The sequence below is a fragment of the Equus przewalskii genome, chromosome 1 (assembly GCF_037783145.1).
Source record: "Equus przewalskii isolate Varuska chromosome 1, EquPr2, whole genome shotgun sequence".
Classification (NCBI taxonomy): domain Eukaryota; kingdom Metazoa; phylum Chordata; class Mammalia; order Perissodactyla; family Equidae; genus Equus; species Equus przewalskii.
The window spans coordinates 71,003,560-71,023,787 of NC_091831.1; the positions used below are offsets into that span (position 1 = coordinate 71,003,560).

Sequence of the window (20,228 nt, forward strand, 5' to 3'; positions counted from 1 at the left end):
ATGTTAGCTCAGGGCCAATCTTCCTCAGCAAAAAAGAGAAGGATTGGCAGCAAATGTTAGCTCAGGGCTAATCTTCCTCAAAAAAAAAAAATCAGAAAACATATTCCAAAGAGAACACCGAGGGTGTGGCTGGACTATCACTCAATAAAGAGATTACATGAGCAGAAACACGTCAGTTTGAACTGAAGGAATAGAAATGAGATGAAATGAAGGAAGTCTATCAGAATTCTTGGATTCTAAAGGACAGGACAACAGAGCTATTATTCAAGCAAAGGGAAAAGTGACCCAGAAGGCAATTCAGAGATCATCAGGGTTGCCTCTTCAATTTCAACAGGACACGGTGCAGATGCCAGATCCTCGAACAGGACTGTCAGGCACAACTACAGGGGTGGCACCGCCACCTAGGGCCATGGCGGCAGGTCTGCTGCCCCAAATGGGTCCAGAAAGCCAATGAGGATTATTCTTGAGCCTAAAATTTAACGGAATTTGCCTCACTAGGTTTTAGAGTTGCTTGGGACCCATCCCCCCTTTCTTCTTTCTGATTTTCCCTTTCAGAATGGGATTATCTATCCTTTGCGCGCCCCACCATTGTATTTTGGAGGCAGAGAACTTGTCAGGTTTCACAGGTTCACAGCTGGAGAGGAACTTTGCCTCAGGATAAACTGTACCTTAAGTCTCAGAGTACCTGATTTAGATGATATCTAAAAGTCATCTAATTTGGACCTAAAGCAGTTTAGAGTTGATGTAGGAATGAATTAAGACTTTAGGAGGCATTGGGATGGAATGAATGTGTTCCAAATACAAGAAAGACATGAATTTTGAGGAACCAGGAGCAGAATGTTATGAACTGAATGTTTGTAGGCCCTCTTAAACTCATATGCGGATGCCCTGACCCCCCAGTGTGGCTGTATTTGGAAATAGGGCCTCTAAGTAAGTAAGTAAGGTTAAATGAGGTCATAAGGGTGGGACCCTGGTCTGATAGGACAAGTGCCCTTATAAGAAGAGACAGCAGAGAGCTCACTCTCTCTCCCCCCCAAGTGCACACACTGAGGAAAGGTCATATGAAGAAATAGAGCCCTCACCAGATATGGAATCTGCCAGCACCTTGATCATGGACTTTAGCCTCCAGAACTCTAAGAAAATAAATGTCTTTATTTAAGCCACCCAGGCTGTGGCATTTTGTTATAGCAGCCCAAGAAGACTAATGTAGCACCACAAACATCCCCAACTCTTATCCACTGCCAACATACCCATGAGGTCTTCAAAAACCATACCAAAAGGGAACAGACTGTGATCTTAGGATCTGAAGGAAGAGGGGTCTTGGCTAGTAGGAAGTGGAAGAATTCCCACCTCTGTATTGAGCTCTGGGAATTGTCTTAGAGTCCCTCCAAAACTGTTACTTTGTCAGCAGTTGATTTTTGCTGAGCCTCAGAGCCTCACCATCTGCATGTCCAGGCTAGTACTCAGATTACTCAAGCTCTCTCCGCTAGCCCCCTCTCCAGCATTCTATTCCACACAGTAGAGCTGCCTTGATCTCCCTGAACTCTGAAATTTTGTTTTTGTTAGTGCCATGGAGTCGATTCTGACTCCTGGTGACGCTGTGTACAGCAGAGTGGAACCCTGCTCAGTCTTTCTGAATCATCTTCTCACCTTCTGGTGCTATGTAAGACAATGCTCAACTGCTATTCATAGGGTTTTCATGACCAAATTTTTTGGGAAGAGAGTGGCCAGGTCTTTCTTCCTAGTCTGTCTAGTCTGGAAGCTCTGCTGAAGCCTGTCCACCATGGGTGACCCTGCTGGTATCTGAAACACCAGTGGCATAGCTTTCAGCATCACAGCAACACACAGCCACCATAGTGTGACAAGCAACAGATGGGTGATGTGATTCCCTAACCAGGAAATGAACCCAGGCCATGGCAGTGAGAGTACCGAATCTTAACCACTAGACCCCCAGGGCTGGCTGAATTCTGAAATATGTCTTCTTCATTGAGTAAAAGTATGTTTGGAGTTATCCCTACCTATGCCATGCATGGTCTGGGAATTTCCTCCTGACAGTAGCTGGAACAACGGTAGGGATGATAATATTTGCTTCCTTTATCTCAGGAAACATGGATGCACAACCTCTAATATCCAGAAGCTAAGAACAGATGTTTCATGTTTTTCCAGTTTTCTAGTTATTTCATGTATCTTGCCCAGTTTTCCAGTTGTTTACAGTGAGACAGCAAGTCCTGCAGATGTTCACGAATGGAAGTGAAAGTCCTTTAAATAATTTTTCACTTAAATGTTGCACAGTTTATTACTCCACTTAGCTGATTCTGAATTAGGTGAAAAATTTACAAACACACTGTCTGGATTCTTTATTGCGAGGTTAGTTTAGTAGCAGTGACCATACTTACGTATATATGCTAAGAGAGTAGCAAGAAAGATATGAGCACATCAGTTTACATTCCACAGATATTTGTTTAAAATGCATATTTTGTTCTTATGGCTGAAAAAGACACAAATATTAAGTATGGGAAACTTTAAATACATCATAATAATTATTAAGCTAAGAGTATATTTTACTTAGGATTATGATGGGTTCCAATAAGCAAACCAACACATGCAATATTTTTCTTATAAAGTATAATTCAGTAACTCTTCACATTTGTGTTTAATGCAGTACTTGTGATTATTCAACTTAATTGTGCTTTTTCAAAGTTAGATTCCTACCACACAATGAATAGGTCTATAACTGAATATTTTCAATAGCAATTTTAGTATCATATCAGAAACAAGAGTTTTCATATAATATTTCTACAGGAAGTTTTTTATTCTCAATTTCCAAATTGGTATATTTCCAGTAAACTAAAACCTCTGATATATGATCAAGAATAAATTATTTTGAAAGCTACAACTTATTCAAAATATTCATAAGATGTTCCAACTTATCAAATATCTGCTGTTCAGTGAGATGTCACTTTATTTCTGGGTAAAAGATTTCCCATATTTATTAAGTTTCTCCCCTTCACTATTTCTGATATAAACCGAGTAAGTCAATAAGAAAAGGCTTCTGGACTTTCAGGATACCGACGAGGATTTCTTCTCTGTGTAATTGCTTTGATTAGTGAACTCTCAATTCTGATAAAAGGTTTTCCCACATTTGTAGATTCACAGGATTTCTGCCTTGTATGTGTTTTCTGATGTGCTGTGAGAGATGACCTAGGGTAGAAGGTTTTCCCACATTTATTACATTTGTAGGGTTTCTCCCCTGTGTGAGTTCTCTGATGTACTGTAAGGGATGACTTGTGATAGAAAGTCTTACTGCATTCTTATATTTATGAAGTTTCTCCCCTCTGTGAGTTCTTTGATGTTTAGTGAGAGGTGATTTCTGATAAAATGTTTTCCTGCATTGAATACACTCAAATGGTTTCTCCTCTTTGTGTGTTTTCTGATGTACAGTAAGGGATGACTTCTGGGAAAAACTTCTCCCACATTCATTACATTCATAAGGTTTCTCCCCTGTGTGTATTCTCTGATGTACTATGAGAGATGACTTCTGGAAGAAGGTTTTTCCACATTCACTACACTCATTGGTTTTCCCCCATTTGAGTTCTCTAATGAACACTAAGTTTTGACTTCACAGAGAAGGATTTCCCACATTCATTACATTCATAGGGTTTCTCCCCAGTATGAGTTCTCCGATGATAAATGAAGCTTGGCTTTTTGGAGAATGTTTTCCCACATTCATTGCATTCATAGGGTCTTATACCTGTGTGTATCCTTTGATGTACCATGAGGAATGAATTGTAGAGAAAAGTTTTTCCACATTCATTACATTCATAGGGTTTCTCCCTTTTGTGTGTTCTCTGATGTCCTGTGAGGCATGACCTATATCTAAAGGTTTTTCTACATTCAATGCATTCATAGGGTTTCTGCCCTGTGTGTATCCTCTGATGAACTGTGAGGCCTGACCTATTTGTGAAAGTTTCCCCACAATCAGTACATTCATAAGGTTTCTCCCCCTGTGTATCTTATTATGTACTTTGAGAGATGACTTGTGGCTGAGGGTTTTTCCACATTCACTACATTCATAGAGTTTTTCTCCTATGCATGTTTGCTGATGTTTAGGAAGAACTGACACAGGCCAAAAAGATTTCCCATACTGACTATTTTCAAAAGTTTTCTTTTCCGTGTGTGTTTGCTGATGTTGAGAGAGATTTGGTTTCTTGAATACTTTCCCTCCCTCATTAAACTCAAAGGTTGTTTGTCCTTTGTGAGTTCTCTCAGTGTTAGTGGAGAGTGGCTTGTTGCCAAAATTATTCCCACACTCATACTATTTCTTCCCTATGACAACTCTATGGTGTTTATTTACAGTTGACTTCTCACCAAGAGACCACTTCCCACAGTCATTAAATTCACAGTGATTCTTCTGTGTGAGAGTTTGATGGACAAGAAGGTTTGAATCATCATAAAAGCTTCTCGCATGTTCATTATATTCACAGGACTTCTCCCATGAGCATGCTCTCTTATGGGTAATGAAGTCTTCCTCCTCACGGAAGGCTTTCCCACATTCATTATATTCAAAATATTGCTTCTGAGTTTGAATATCCTGATGTTGAAATAGGTCCTCATTTTGACTGACAGCTTTCCCATTTCTATCATATTTAAAAGGTTTCTCTCTGGCATGAGAATGCTCATACTTTGTACAGAGGAGCAATTTCCTCTGTGCATTAAATTCATCAAGCTTCCTTACAAAGGAATTTCTATTACTTATAATTAATTCTGAAATCTAATTCAAATTCATTACACGAGTCATATTTATTAGGTACTTTTCTCATTGGAATAGGGTTTGTGTCCACATTAAATATTTTTCCTAATACACTATTTCTCTCCTTAGTCAGTGTTTTATCATTGACAAAATCAACTTTCCACAAATGCTGGTCTTGGTTTTCCTGGTTCTTCTGCATGAGGTCATCAACTTCCCAGAATTCTAGAAATGAGAATAATTTATCAAGCCTTATAAATGTTAATATATTTCATCTGGGAATGTGACATAATGTAAAAATGTCCTAGCATAGCCCAGTCTTATGATCTAAAATAATCCTGAGGGCATACTTCTCCCACTCCCTTAGGATTGGACAAAACAAATAACTGCAGTAGTGGAAAAGAAAAGAGTAATCCGCCAATAAAAACATAGTAATTTGGCACTTTAGAAATGTGACCTTCAAAATCTGATGGAGAAAGTGAACTGAACACAAAATATAACAAACAAGGTACTATTTGAATGAATGCTTGAGGCATGAAGGAGGAAACACAACAAAGCAACGAATAGTACGTAGAGTCAAAAGAAAAATCAGTAGCTAACAGTTTAGAGGGGCAATATCAGAGATAAAATTAGGTTTAGAAGAGGCAAATAAATATCTTTGTCCTTATCTCCTACTGTAGAATCTTCACACTATACATGCTTCCAATCTCCCACCACTCTTTTCTGTTCCTTAAAAGAAAAGTGCATTACCAACATCAAATTAAAATTCTAAAGAGCAATAATTTTCTCTTCAAAAGAAAATTCCTATTGTGAGGACTGTAATTCTCATTCTAGCTCAGATTCACATGTAAATCCAACATCCAAAGAAAGCATGCGTTTAGGCCAAACAAGATGAGGTGCTCAGTTCTATTCTGCTGCTGTATCTTCATTTCCTTCTACTAGAGTTGTTCACTAATGAACCTTCCATAGCCATCAAATTATAAAGTTTTCCTATTTCTATATGCCAATATGCTTATCTCATAAACAGTCTTGCCCCTCACATGTCACTAATCCTTTACTTTGTCTAAATATGTATATATTCTAGCATTTCTGGTTTCTCTTACGTGAACTTTAAAGATTATAGCTTTCAACCTAGTCTTAGATCTTTATTATTCTTTATACAATCAGTCCTCATTATTCACGGATTCTGTAATTGAAAGTTTGCCTAACTTGCTAAAATTTATGTATGACCCCAAAGTCAATACTCACAGTGCCTTCATGATCATTCACAGACACGCAGCACACTGAAAAATCTGAGTCGCCTGACACGCATGTTCCCAGCTGAAGTCAAACAAGGCGATGCTCTGCCTTCTTGTTTCAGTTTTCATACTGTAAACAAGTTCCCTTTTTGCGGTATATTTAGTGCCACATTTTTCATAGTTTTGTGTTTTCTGTTGGAAATTTTACTCTTTAAAATGGGCCCCCTAGTGTAGGACTGAACTGCCAACTAGGCTGTGATATGTCTTACAGGGAAAATAGGTTTGTTATACATGCTTCATTCAGGCATGAGTTATAGTGCTGTCGGTGGTGAGCTCAATGTTAAGGAATCAACAATATATATTAAATAAGGTGTCCTTAAACAGAAACACACATAAAACAAGATTGTGTATTGATCACTTGATGAAAATATTGTGGGCAGAGGCTCACAGGAACCTAACCCTGTATTTCTCCTAGGAATAACAGTTCAGTATTCACCAGTTCAGTGTTTGTGTCAACTTTATGGAACACAACTACTGTGAATAACAAGAATCAACTGTGTCTTTTTATTATGAAGATCAATAAGGAAACAGAGAACTTGAACAATATTATAAACCAAGTAAATCTAATAGACATATACAGAACACTCCAACCAACAATAGTAGAACATATATTCTTTTCAAGTGCACATGGAACATCCTCCAGGATAAACCATGTTAGGCCATAAAACAATTCTCAAAAAGTTTAAAAAGATCGAATAACACAAAGTATCTTCCCCAACCACAATGGAATGAAGCTAGAAAACAAAGAAAGAATGAAAGCTGGGAAATTTACAAACATGTGGAAATTAAACAACACACTTATACAACCGACAGGTGAAAGAAGTCAAAAGGGAAATTTAAAAATACAGGCATACCTCAGAGATATTGCGGGTTTGGTTCTGGACTTCCACAATAAAGTTAATATCGCAATAAAGTGAGTCACAAATGTTTTGGTTTCCAAGTCCATATAAAAGTTTTGTTTACATTATAACATGGCCTATTAAATGTACAATAGCATTATGTATAAGAAACAATGCACATACCTTAATTTAAAAATACTTTATTGATTAAAAATGCTAGCCATCATCTGAGCCTTCAAGCAAGTCATAATCCCTTTGCTGGTGGAGGGTCTTGTAAAAAATTCAGTATCTGTGAAGCATAACAAAGCGAAGCACAATAAAATGAGGTATGTCTGTACCTAAGACAAATGAAAATGAAAACACAACATACCAAAACTTATGGGAGGCAGCAAAAGCAGTAATCAACAGGGAAATTTATAGCTGTAAAGACCTTTATAGCTGTAAAATTTATAGCTGTAAAAATTTTAAAAAGATCTCAAATAAACAAACACCTTAAGCATTTAGAAAAGGAAGAGCAAACTAAACCCAAAGCAGGCAGAAGGAAGGAAATAACAAAAAAATAGAGCAGAGATAAATGAAATTGAGAATAAAAAACAATGGAAAGAATCAATGAAACCAAAGGTGGTTCTTTGAATAGATCAACAAAATTGACAAACCACTAGCTAGACTGACCAAGAAAAAAAGACCCAAATCTCTAAAATCAGAAACGAAAGTGGGGACATTATAAGTAAACACTATGAATAACTGTGTACCAACAAATTACATAACCTAAATAAAATTTTCAAAATTCCTAGAAAGAAACAAACTACTAAACTGACTCAAGAAGAAATAGAAAATAGGAAAAGACCCATTATAAGATATTGAATCAGGGGCCAGCCCAGTGGTGCAGCTGTTAAGTGTGCATGTTCCATTTCAGTGGCCCAGGGTTCACCAGTTTGGATCCTGGGTGCGAACATGGCACCACTTGGTAAGTCATGCTCTGGTAGGTATCCCACATATAAAGTAGAGGAAGATGGGCATGGATGTTAGCTCAGGGCCAGTCTTCTTCAACAAAAAGAAGAGGATTGGCAGCAGTTAGCTGAGGGCTAATCTTCCTCAAAAACAAAAGATATTGAATCAGTAGGCAAAAAAATCCAACAAACGTTAGCCTAGTACCAGATAACTTCACTGGTAAATTAGGCCAAACAAATAAAGAAGAACTAACACATATCCTTCTCAAACTCTTCCAAAAAACCAAAAAGAATACTTCCTAACTCATTATAATAGGTTAGCAATACTCTGACATTAAAGTCACACAAAGACATCACAGGAAAACTACACACCAATACCCCCTATAAATATAGATGCAAAATCCTCAACAAAATACTAACAAACCCAATTCAACAGTAAGATTTATATATCATGACTAAGTGGGATTTCTCTAAGGAATTAAAAAGGTGCTTCAATGTTTACAAAAAGTCAATCAATGTAATATGTTGTATTAATAGAATAAGGGTGAAAAAACCCTACGATCATCTTAACTGATACAGAAAAAGTATTTGACAAAGTCCAATGTCCTTTCCTGATAAAAATAATCAACAAACTGGGAAAAGAAGGGAACTTCCTCAACATGGTAAAGAATATCTAGGAAAAATCCACAGTCAACATCATACTTAATGGCAAAAGACTGAAAGCTTTTCTCCTTATCTCGGGAACAAGACAAAACTGTCTGCTCTCACCACTTCTATTAGACATTGGACTGGAAGTTTTAGCCAGGGCAATTTCACAAGAAAAAAATAATAATAAAAGACATTCAGGGGGCCAGCCCCGTGGCCGAGTGGTTAAATTCGCACACTCTGCTTTGGCAGCCCAGGGTTTCACTGGTTCGGATCCTGAGTGCAGACCTGGCACCACTCATCAAGCCATGCTGAGGCAGCATCCCACATGCCACAATTAGAAGGGCCCACAGCTAACAATAAACAACTATGTACCAGGAAGCTTTGAGGAGAAAAAGGAAAAATAAAATCTTCAAAAAAACAAAGGCATTCAGATAGGAAGGAAAAAGTAAAACTATCTCTATTTGCAGATGACATGATCTTATATATAGAAAATCCTAAAGAATCCAAAATAAACACTATTAGAGCTAATAAATTCAGCTAAGTTGCAGGATACACACAAGATTAACAAACAAAAATCAGTTGTCTTTCTATATACCAGCAACAAACAATCCAAAAGTTAAATTAAGAATTCCATTTACAATAGCATCAAACAAGTAAGATACTTAGGAGTAAATTTAACCAAGATGGTGTAAGACTTGTATACTAGAAACTACAAAACATTGTTGAAAGAAATTAAATATCTACATAAATGGAAAGATATCCTGTGTTCGTGGATTGGAAAACTTAATATTGTTAAAATTAAATTGTTAAAAATCTTTCAAAGTGATCTGCAGATTCAATGCCATCCTTATCAAAATGCCAAATGCCTTTTTTGCAGAAATGAACAAGCTGATCCTAAGATTCACATGGAATTGTAATGGACCCAGAAGAACTAAAATAGTATTGAAAAATAAGAGGCTGGTGTCAAGATGGCGGCATAGGCAGACTCTGAACTCACCTCCTCCCATGGACACAATAAATTTACAACTACTCTTGAAACAATTTCCCCTGAGAGATCTGAAAACTGGGTTAAAAAACAAAACCACAACAAGGGACAATGCTGACTGAGGTAGAAGAGGCAGAAATTCCTTTCTGGGGAGAAAAAAGCCACCTCCTAGCCACAATGCTTCATGGCCAACCAGGAGCAATCTTAAGGTATGAAGCTTTCCCTGGAGGAGAGAGGCATCTGAGTGGGGGAGTGTTACCACAACAAGCAGCTTTTGGACTCAGCACAACCAAGACAAGTGTCATAATATCCTGCTTTGCTGGCTATTAACAACAACAGGGAATACCCCAAGAAAAACTATCAGACATGGGGCGGGGGGGGGGGAGAAGCCTCAATTAAAGGGCCCGTACACAAATTTACCCATTTTGGAAAGCAACCTAAAATCACCAGAAAGAAAGGTGCACAGTCCTTTGGTGAAAAGAAAGTCACCTGATAGGCTCTGGGTGCATCTCAGTGAGAGGTGAGACACACCCCCCCAAGGCTGGGACCACCTCCCCAGGGACTGAAACATTGGCAGCAGCCATTGTTGTGACCTAGTACAGGTGCACTGACACAGACACTGCCAGATGCTATTGGAGTTCTTCCCCCGGCCTGTTAGTGCAGGGGTCTGCCCCACCCACTAGAGCATCAATCTAATCCAGCTCAGCCAGGGCAGGCAGCCTGCACTAGGGATTGGCCCCACCCAGCAGCAAGCTCTCGGGCAACTTGTGGGCCAGCATAGGCTGGGTGCCTGGAACCTCTGCAGCCAGAAGAGTGGGTCCACCTCTGTGGGGCAGGGCATGCACAAGGGGCAGGCCTGCATTGATGGGGTGTGTAGACCTCTGGGTAGTGGGGCTTGTCAGCTACAGCAGATTAGTGCTTCTCAAAGAGCCACATAGGAGATTGGCCTCACCTTCCAAAGCCTGAAACAATTGTGTGCTCCCATGCCTGGGACCAGTCCCACTGAGCTGCAATCCTGAGAGAGCTGACAAGAGCCTTGCAGGCAGGAGGCCTATAGCAATTTAAGCCCCTGAGCCTAGCAACCAGTCATGCTGGGGGCCTAGTCACTTAATAGAAAAAGTGGAACAGGAATGTGTTATTAGACCTTGCAGTCAACTGTGCTGGGGTTCCCCATGCCCAATAAAACAGCTGAAGAGACCATAGCAGCCACACAAACCTGAGCATTACAATCAGCCAGCCAGGGGGACAGGCTAGCCTCCCCAGGCACCTGCAGCAAGAACCTTGCCATAACAGATGGACACATGTAGCTCACACAGGGGACACTCCTTGGACATTTGGAACTGGTGACAAGAGGGAAGCCACTGTTGGGCCTCATAAGGCATCTCTTACATAAGGCCACCTCTCCAAGATCAGATGTAGCTGATCTTCCTAACATAGAGATATAAGCACAGAAAAAGAGGCAAGGTGAGGAGACAAAGGAATACATTCCAAGTAAGGGAACAGGACAAAACCACAGAAAAAAAAACTAAACGAAACTGAGATAAACAATCTACTTGATAAAGAGTGCAAACTAATGGTCATAAGGATGCTCACTGATCTTGGGAGAAAAATGGATGAACTCAGTGAGAACTTCAACAAAAAATTGGAAAATATAAAAAAGAACCAATCATAAATGAAGAATACAATACTGGAAATGAAAAATTTACTAGAGGGACTCAATAGCAGAGTGGATGATACAGAAGAATGGGTCAGTGAGCTGGACAAAAGATTAGAGGAAATCACCCCAGCTGAACAGACAAAGGAAAAATAACTAAAAAGAAGGAGGAGAGTCTAAGGGACTTCTGGGACAACATCAAATGCACTAACATCCATATTATAGGCGTTCCAGAAGGAGAAGAGAGAGACAAAGGGGCAGAGAATCTATTTGAAGAAATAACAGCTGAAAACTTTCCTAACCTAAGGAAGGAAACAGACATCCAGGTACTGGAAACACAGAGAGCAACAAATAAGATCAACCCAAAGAGGCCCACACCAAGACACAATATAATTCAAATGTCAAGAATTAAAGATAAGAGAGAATCCTAAAAGCTGCAAGAGGAAGGCAACAAGTTACATACAAAGGAAACCCCATAAGGCTATCAGCTGACTTCTCAGCAGAAATTTCACTGGGTAGAAGGGAGTGGCATGATATATTTAAAGTGCTGAAAGGAAAAAGCCTACAACCAAGAATAATCTACCCAACAAGGTTATCATTCAGAATGGAAGTAGAAAGAGTTTCCCAGACAAGCAAAAGTTAAAGGAGTTTGTCACCAAGAAACCAGCCTTACAAGAAAGGGTAAAGGGACTTATTTAAGTGGGAAAGAGACGACCACAAATAGGAATAAGAAAATTCTCCAAAAAATAAATAAATAAAATAAAATCACTGCTAAAGGCAAATATAGAGTAAAGGTAGCAGATCAACCACTTACAAAGCTAATATGAAGGTCAAAAGACAAAAGTACTAAAACGATCTATTGCCATGATAAGAGGGTGATGGATACACATGCACAAAAAAAGAGATTAGATATGATATCAAAAACATAAAATGTTGGAGGAGACGAGTGAAAGAGTAAAGCTTTTAGAAAAAGGTCAAACTGAAGAGACCAGAGACCATCAACTTAATATAGATTCCTATATACTTGGGTTGTTATATATGAACCTCATGGTAATCACAAACCAGAAACCTATAATAAATACAGAAAGAATTAAGCAAAGGAACTCAAACATAATACTAAAGAAAGCCATCAAACCACAAGGGGAGTCAGCAAGAGAAGAAAGGAACAGAGAAGAACTACTAAAACACCCAGAAAAAAAGTAACAAAATGGCAATAAGTACATTCTTATCAATAGCCACTTTAAATGTCAATGGACTATATGCTCAAATCAAAAGGGATAGGTTAGCCAATTGGATAAAAAAGTAAAACCCAAACATATGCTGCATACAAGAAACACACTTCAGACCTAAAGACACTCAAAAACTGAAAGTGAAAGGATGGAAAAAGATATTCCATGCAAACGGCAAAGAAGAGAAAGGTGGGATAGCAATACTTAGATGAAATAGACTTTAAAACAAAAACTGTAACAAGAGACAAAGAATGGCACTAGATAATGATAAACACAACAATCCAACAAGAGCATATAATGCTTGTAAATATCTATGAACCCAACAGAAGATCACCTAAATATATAAAGCAATTATTAACAGATGTAAAAGGAGAAATAGACAGTAACACAATAACAGTAGGGTACTTTAACACTCCACTTACACCAATGGATAGATCGTCCAAAGAGAAGATCAATAAGGAAACAATGGCCTTAAATGATACATTAGACCAGATGTACCAGATGGACTCAGTAGATACAGACAGAATATTCCATCCAAAACCACAGAATACATAATCTTTTCAAAAGCACATGGAATGTTCTCCAGGATAGATCACATATTAGGCCACAAAACAAGTCTCAATAAATTTAAGAAGACTGAAATAATACCAAGCATCTTTTCTGACCACTAAGATATGAAACTAGAAATCAACTACAGGAAGAAAATTGGAAAAGCAACAAATACATGGAGATTAAACAAAATGCTACTGAACAACGATTAGGTCAATGAAGAAATCAAACAAGAAATCAAAAAGTACCTGGAGAAAAATGAAAATGAAAATATAACATGCCAAAATGTATGGGATACAGCAAAAGCAGTTCTAAGAGGGAAGTCTATAGCAATTCAGGCCTACCTCAACAAACAAAAAAATCTCAAATCAACAATCTAACAGTGCAACTAAAGGAAGCAGAAAAAGAAGAATAAACAAAGCCCGAAGTCAGTAGAAGGAAGGAAATAATAAAAATCAGAGCAGAAATAAATGAAATAGAGGCTGACAAAACAATAGAAAAAAATCAATGAAACAAAGAGCTGGTTCTTTGAAAAGATAAACGAAATAGACAAACCTTTAGCTAGACTCACCATGAAAAAAAGAGACGAGGCTCAAATAAATAAAATTGTAAATGAAAGAGGAGAAATTACAATGGACACCTCATAAATACAAAAGATTATAAGAGAATACTATAAAAAGTTACACACCAACAAATTGGATAATCTAGAAGAAATGGATAAATTCTTAGAATCATACAACCTTCCAAAACTGAATCAAGAAGAAATAGAGAATTTTAATAGACCAATCATCAGTAAGGAGATCAAAACAGTAATCAAAAACCTCCCCAAAAATAAAAGTCCAAGGCCAGAAAGCATCCCTGATGAATTTTACCAAACATTCAAAGACAATACTGTCTATCCTTCTCAACTCTCCCAAAAAATTGAAGAGGAGGGGAAGCTTCCTAACACATTCTATGAGCCCAATATCACCCTGATACAAAAACCAGACAGGACAACACAAAAAAGGAAAATTGCAGGCCAATATCAGTGACGAACATTGATGCAAAAATCCTCAACAAAATACTAGCAAATCATGGGGCCAGCCTGGTGGTGTAGCAGTTAAGTTCATGCACTCCACTTCAGCGGCCCGGTGTTGACCAGTTCGGATCCTGGGCGCAGACCTACGCACCACTTTACAAGCCATGCTGTAGCAGGCATCCCACATATAAAGTAGAGGAAGATGGGCAAGGATATTAGCTCAGGGCCAATCCTCCTCAGCAAAAAAGAGGAGAATTGGTGGTGGATGTTAGCCCAAGGCTAATCTTCCTCAAATAAAAGAAACTAGCAAATCGAATACAACAATACATTAAAAAGATCATACAACATGATCAAGTGGGATTTATTCCAGGGATGCAGGCATGGTTCAACATCCACAAATCAATTAACACGATGCACAACATTAACAAAATGAAGAATAAAAATCACATGATCATCTCAATAGATGCAGAGAAAGCATTTGACAAGATACAGCATCCATTTATGATAAAACTCTGAAAAAATTGGTATAGAAGGAAAATACCTCAACATAATAAAGGCGATTTATGACAAACCCACAGCTAATATCATTCTCAATGGAGAAAACTGAAAGCTATCCCACTAAGAACAGGAACAAGACCAGGATGCCCACTTTCACCACTCTTATTTGACATAGTACTGGAAGTCTTAGCCAGAGCAATCAGTCAAGAAAAAGAAATAAAAGGGTTCCAAATTGGAAAGGAAGAAGTGAAACTGTCACTATTTTCAGATGACATGATTTTATACACAGAAAACCCTAAAGAATCCACTGAAAAACTCTTATAAAAAATAAATGAATATGGTAATGTTGAGGGATACAAATTCAACATACAAAAATCAGTTGTGTTTGCATACACTTAACAATGAAATAACAGAAAGAGAAACTAAGAATACAATCCCATTTACAATTACAACAAAAAGAATAAAATACCTAGGAATAAACTTAACCAAAGAGGTGAAAGCGCTGTACAATGAAAACTATAAAACACTGTAGAAAGAAATTGAAGACGCAAAGAAATGGAAAGATACTCTGTGCTCTTGAATTGGAAGACTTAACATAGTTAAAGCATCCATACGTCCTAAAGAAATCTACAGATTCAATGCAATCCTTATCAAAGTTCCAAGGACATTTTTCACAGAAATAGAACAAAGAATTCTAAAATTTATATGGAATAACAAAAGACCCCAAATAGCCAAAGGAATCCTGAGAAAAAGTAACAAAGCTGGAGGTATCACACATCCTGATTTCAAAATATACCACAAAGCTATAGTAATGAAAACAGCAAGGTACTGGCAGAAAAACAAGACACACAGATCCATGGAACAGAATCGAGAGTCCAGAAATAAACCCACACATCTATGGACAGCTAATTTTCAACAAGGGAGCCAAGAACATAAAATGGAGAAAGGGAAGTCTCTTCAATAAATGGTGTTGGGAAAACTGGACAGCCAGGTGCCAAAGAATGAAAGTAGATCATTATCTTACACCATACACAAAAATTAACTCAAAATGGATTAAAATCTTGAATGTAAGACCTGAAACCATGAAATTTCTAGAAGGAAACACAGGCAGTACGCTCTTCAACATTGCTCTTAGCAGCATATTTTCAAGTACCTTGTCTGACTGGGTAAGGGAAACAATAGAAAAAATAAACAAATAGGACTACATCAAACTAAAAAACTTCTGCACAGTAAAGGAAACCATCAACAAAATGAAAAGACAACATAACAATTGGGAGAAGATATTTGCAAACCATATATCTGATACAGGGTTAATATCCAAAATATATAAAGAACTCATATATTTCAACAACAAAAATACTAACAATCCAATTAAAAAAATAGGCAAAAGATCTCAACAGATGTTTCTCCAAAGAAGATATACAGAGACACATGAAAAGATGTTCAGCACCACTAACTATCGAGGAAATGCAAATCAAAACTACAATGAGATATCACCTCATGCCAGTAAGAATGGCTATAATTAACAAGACAGGAAATAAGTGTTGGAGAGGATGTGGAGAGAAGGCAACTCTCATACACTGCTAGTGGGAGTGCAAACTGGTACAGCCACTATGGAAAACAGTATGGAGATTCCTCAAAAAATTAATAATAGAACTACCCTATGATCCAGCTATTCCACTGCTGGGTATTTACACAAAGAACATGAAAATATGAATGCATAAAGACATATGGACTCCTATGTTCACTGCAGTATTATTCACAATAGCCAAGACTTGGAAGCAACCTAGGTGCCCATCAAGGTACAAATGGATAAAGAAGATGTGGTATATATACACAGAGGAATACTATTCAACCATAAAAAAAGATGAAATCTGGCCGTTTGTGACAACATGAATGGATCGTGAGTGTTTTATGCTAAGCAAATTAAGTCAGAGGGAGAAAATCAAATAATGTACAATCTCACTCATAAATAAAAAATAAAAATAACAACAAACAAACACATAGACACAGACATTGGATTGGTGGCTACCAGAGAGGAAGTGGGGAGGGAGGAGGGCAAAAGAGGTGATTAGGCACATGCATATGGTGATGGATGGTAATTAGTCTTTGGGTGGTGAACATGATGTAATCTACACAGAAATTGAAATATAATGATGTACACCTGAAAATTTATATAGTTGTAAGCCAATGTTACTGCAATAAAAAAAACAAATAAATAAAAAATAAGAACAAAGTTGGAGTACTCATACTTCTCAATTGCAAAACTTACTATAAAGCTACATTAATTAAAACAGCATTGTACTGGTATAAGGATAGATATATAGATCAATGGAATAGAGCATTACAATAAATTTTAACATCTAGGAGACAAGAAATAAGCCCACACATCCATGGTCAATCAATCTTCAAAAATGGTGCCAAGATCATTCAATGGGGAAAGAACAATCTCTTCAACAAATGGTAGTGGGATAACTGGATATCCACACACAAAAGAATGAAGCTAGATCTCTCCCTTATATCAAATACAAAAATTAACTCAAAATGGATCAAAGATCTAGATATAAAAGTTAAAATTATAAAACTCTTAGAAGAAAACATACGTGTAAATCTTTAAGACCTTGGACTTAGCAATGAATTCTTAAATTTACACCAAAAGCAAAAGCAACAAGAGAAAACAGCTAAGTTGGATTTCATAAAAATTAAAAGCTTTTATGCATCAAAAGACACTATCTGAAAAGTGAAAACATAATGCAAAAAATGGGAACAATATTTACAAATAATATATCTGATAGTCTAGGATTCAGAATATACAAAGAGAACTTACAACTCAATAACAAAAAGACAAATAACCCAATTGAAAAATAGGCAAAGGACTTGATTAGACACTTCTCCAAACAAGATATACTAATGCCAATAAGCACATAAAAGATACTAAACATCATTAGTCATTAAGGAAATGCACACCAAAACCATAATGTGATATAACTTCACACCCACTAGAATGGCTATGCAGTTGGCTCTTTTTATCCACAGGTTTTGCCATCCATGTATTCAACCAAGTGCAGATTGGTGCAATTCATGGTTGGTTGAATCCACAGATGCGAAACCTGCGGACACAGAGTCCAACTGTATTCATTGCACTACCTATTTTATATAAGGAACTTGAGCATCCGCAGATATTGGTATCCATGGTGGTTCCTGGAACCAATCCTCCAGATATACCATGAGACAACTGTAATGAAAAAACAGAAAATTACAAGTGCTGCGAGGATGTGTCGAAAGTGGAACCCTCATACATTAGAAGAAGGAATGTAAAATGGTGTAGCCACTACAGAAAACAGTTTGGTACTTGTTCCTCTAACAAGTAAACATAAAATTTCCATATTACCCAGTAAGTCCACTCCTAAATATATATGTAAGAGAACGGAAGACAGGTGTTCAACCAAAAACTTGTACATTGATATTCATAGCAGCAGCATTATTGATAACAGCCAAAAAGTGGAAACAACCCAAATGTCTATTAACTTTTGAATGGATAAACAAAATGTGGTATATTCATACAATTGAATGTTATTAAGCCATAAAAAGGAAGTACTGATAGAAGCTACAGCATGAATAAAACTTGAAAACATTACTCTAAGTGAAAGAAACCAGACATAAAAGGACCACATATTGCATGATTCTCTGTATGTGAAATGTCCAGCACAAGCAAACCCATAGAGAGAACAAGGATTACTTAATGAGTATGGGGTTTCTTTTGGGGTGATGAAAATATTCCAGAGATACATAGTAGTGATGATTAAACAACACTTTGAACGTACTAGAAGTCATTCAATGATACACTTTAAAATGGTTAAAACTGTAAAAATTTTATGTTATATGAATTTTGCTTCAATAAAAAAAAATTTAGTCTTAATTGCAGATGCATTACAATAAATTTTAACATCTAGGAGACCTAGTTCCCCTTCCTGTTTCTTTTTCTTATTCTTGTTATTCCATACCTAATTTTAGAATTATGAGATTAAGTGCTAAAAACAACAACCAACCAAGTCAAATCTCAAAAAAATAAACTAAAATGGTGGGGACTTGGATTGGAATGCATTGAATCTACAGGTAACTTTAAGGAGGGCTTGACAACTTGCTATTATTGAATGTTCCCTATCTCCATATTTAGATTTCCTTTAACGTCTTTCAATACATTTTTCTTATCTTCCGCATTAAAGGTCCTGCTATTGTAAATGGTTTAAATTCTTTCAATTATATTTTCTAAAGATTATTACCACTCAGAAACGTAATAGATTGTATACAATGATCTTATATTCATCCACCTTGCTATATACTCGCATTATTTTTAATCATTTGTCAGCAGAATCCTTTTTTCAATAGGACAACCATAGCATCTGTAAATACGTTTGGTTTTCCAATGTTTGTAACTTTTATTAATTTCACGTTTTGTCTGATTATTATGGTTAGGGTCCTTAGAACAATATTAAATACAATGATGAGAGTGGAAATCTGATTTTCCTCCAGTTTGAAGGGGAATGATACCCGACACAGGCTCCTGTCCGTTCCCTTTGAAGCCTGAAGAAGTTTCCTTCTATCATATCAAAAATGGGTGTTGATTTTTATCAGTTATATTCTTCATCTATTAAGACGACATGGATTTACTTTTTATTAATGATACTTTGTTTAGGATTCCTAATTTTGGAATTATCCATGCTTGCTTTTATCTTGTAAGATTTTTGTGTTGATGTTATACCAGTTTCATAGTAAATTCTTGGGAGTGCTTCTTCTCTTATTCTAATCTCTGAAAGTAATTGTAGGATATTAAAATGATCTGATTCTTTAAAATTGCTTAGAACCTGCCTAAAAAACAATCTTGTAATTTGTATTCTTTCTGGAAAGATTTTAAGAACTGACTCAATTCCTATAATGGTTTTGAAATTATTAGGGCTTCGTATTGCTTTTTTTCTGTTTTGGCAAATTCTAGTTTTCTAGGAATTTTTCCACTCTAAATTTTTCAAATTTATCAGCATGAAGTTGTTCATAATAGTCTCATATAAACTTTTAAATATCTACTGACACTGTAGTTATGTTGTGTGTGTTGTGTAGTTGTGTAGGAGAGTAAAACATTTGCTAAAATAATACACCATATTTTACTTTCCTCCAAAATAAAAACACAGACTCCGTAACAACAGGATCATAATATTGTCCACAGGTCTATTTCCAGCTGATAGACATAACTAGATATAAATTAATAAATAATTTAATGTTTAATGAATGGATAAATGGTACACAACTAAAATGATACACAATTAAAAGAATATGGAGGGAATAAATTTTAAAAAGATCTAAAATTAGATAGGCAAGAATTGGATTTTTGTAAGCACTAAAAATGGTAAATCTGCTTAAAAAATTCAAGCAAAAAACCAAAAACATTCAGCTATGAGATCATTACCTGCAAGTGTGTATACTCTCAGCCAACTTAAGAAGTGGTGTCTCTAAAAAACAAATTCCTAAAAGAAAATCTCAAAAGGGCCAACCCCTGACGTGACTGGATTCCAACGTCTCTTGCCTTGCGGCTGTTTAGGTACTCACTTCACTCACCAGGGGGACTTTGGCTTGAGGACTCATCCTTTAATACCCATGGCTCCTCTCCTTGCTCCAACTTGAAGACCACCTCTGGCTTGGTAATGCAATATCTTGTAAACAGGAAATGACACAGGACATGGGCCAGGCTCATGGGTTTCAGGGCCTCTAAAGGAGAAAGGTAGGAAGCTGTACAACAGGGGCTGGCCCTGTGGCCGAGT

At 37.0% G+C, this 20,228-nt stretch overlaps 1 protein-coding gene and 1 pseudogene across 1 annotated transcript; both read right to left on the bottom strand.

Moving 5' to 3' along the window:
- Window positions 1-2,930: 2,930 nt before the first annotated feature.
- On the bottom strand, window positions 2,931-4,315 carry LOC139083612 (zinc finger protein 33B-like; annotated as a pseudogene).
- Window positions 4,218-20,161, bottom strand: ZNF487 (zinc finger protein 487). Its single transcript, XM_070621785.1, is given in 3 exon segments — window positions 4,218-4,787; window positions 4,789-4,972; window positions 20,026-20,161. Coding segments are annotated over 3 exon segments (792 nt in total). The 3' UTR covers window positions 4,218-4,315.
- Between the last annotated feature and the right edge of the window lie 67 nt (window positions 20,162-20,228).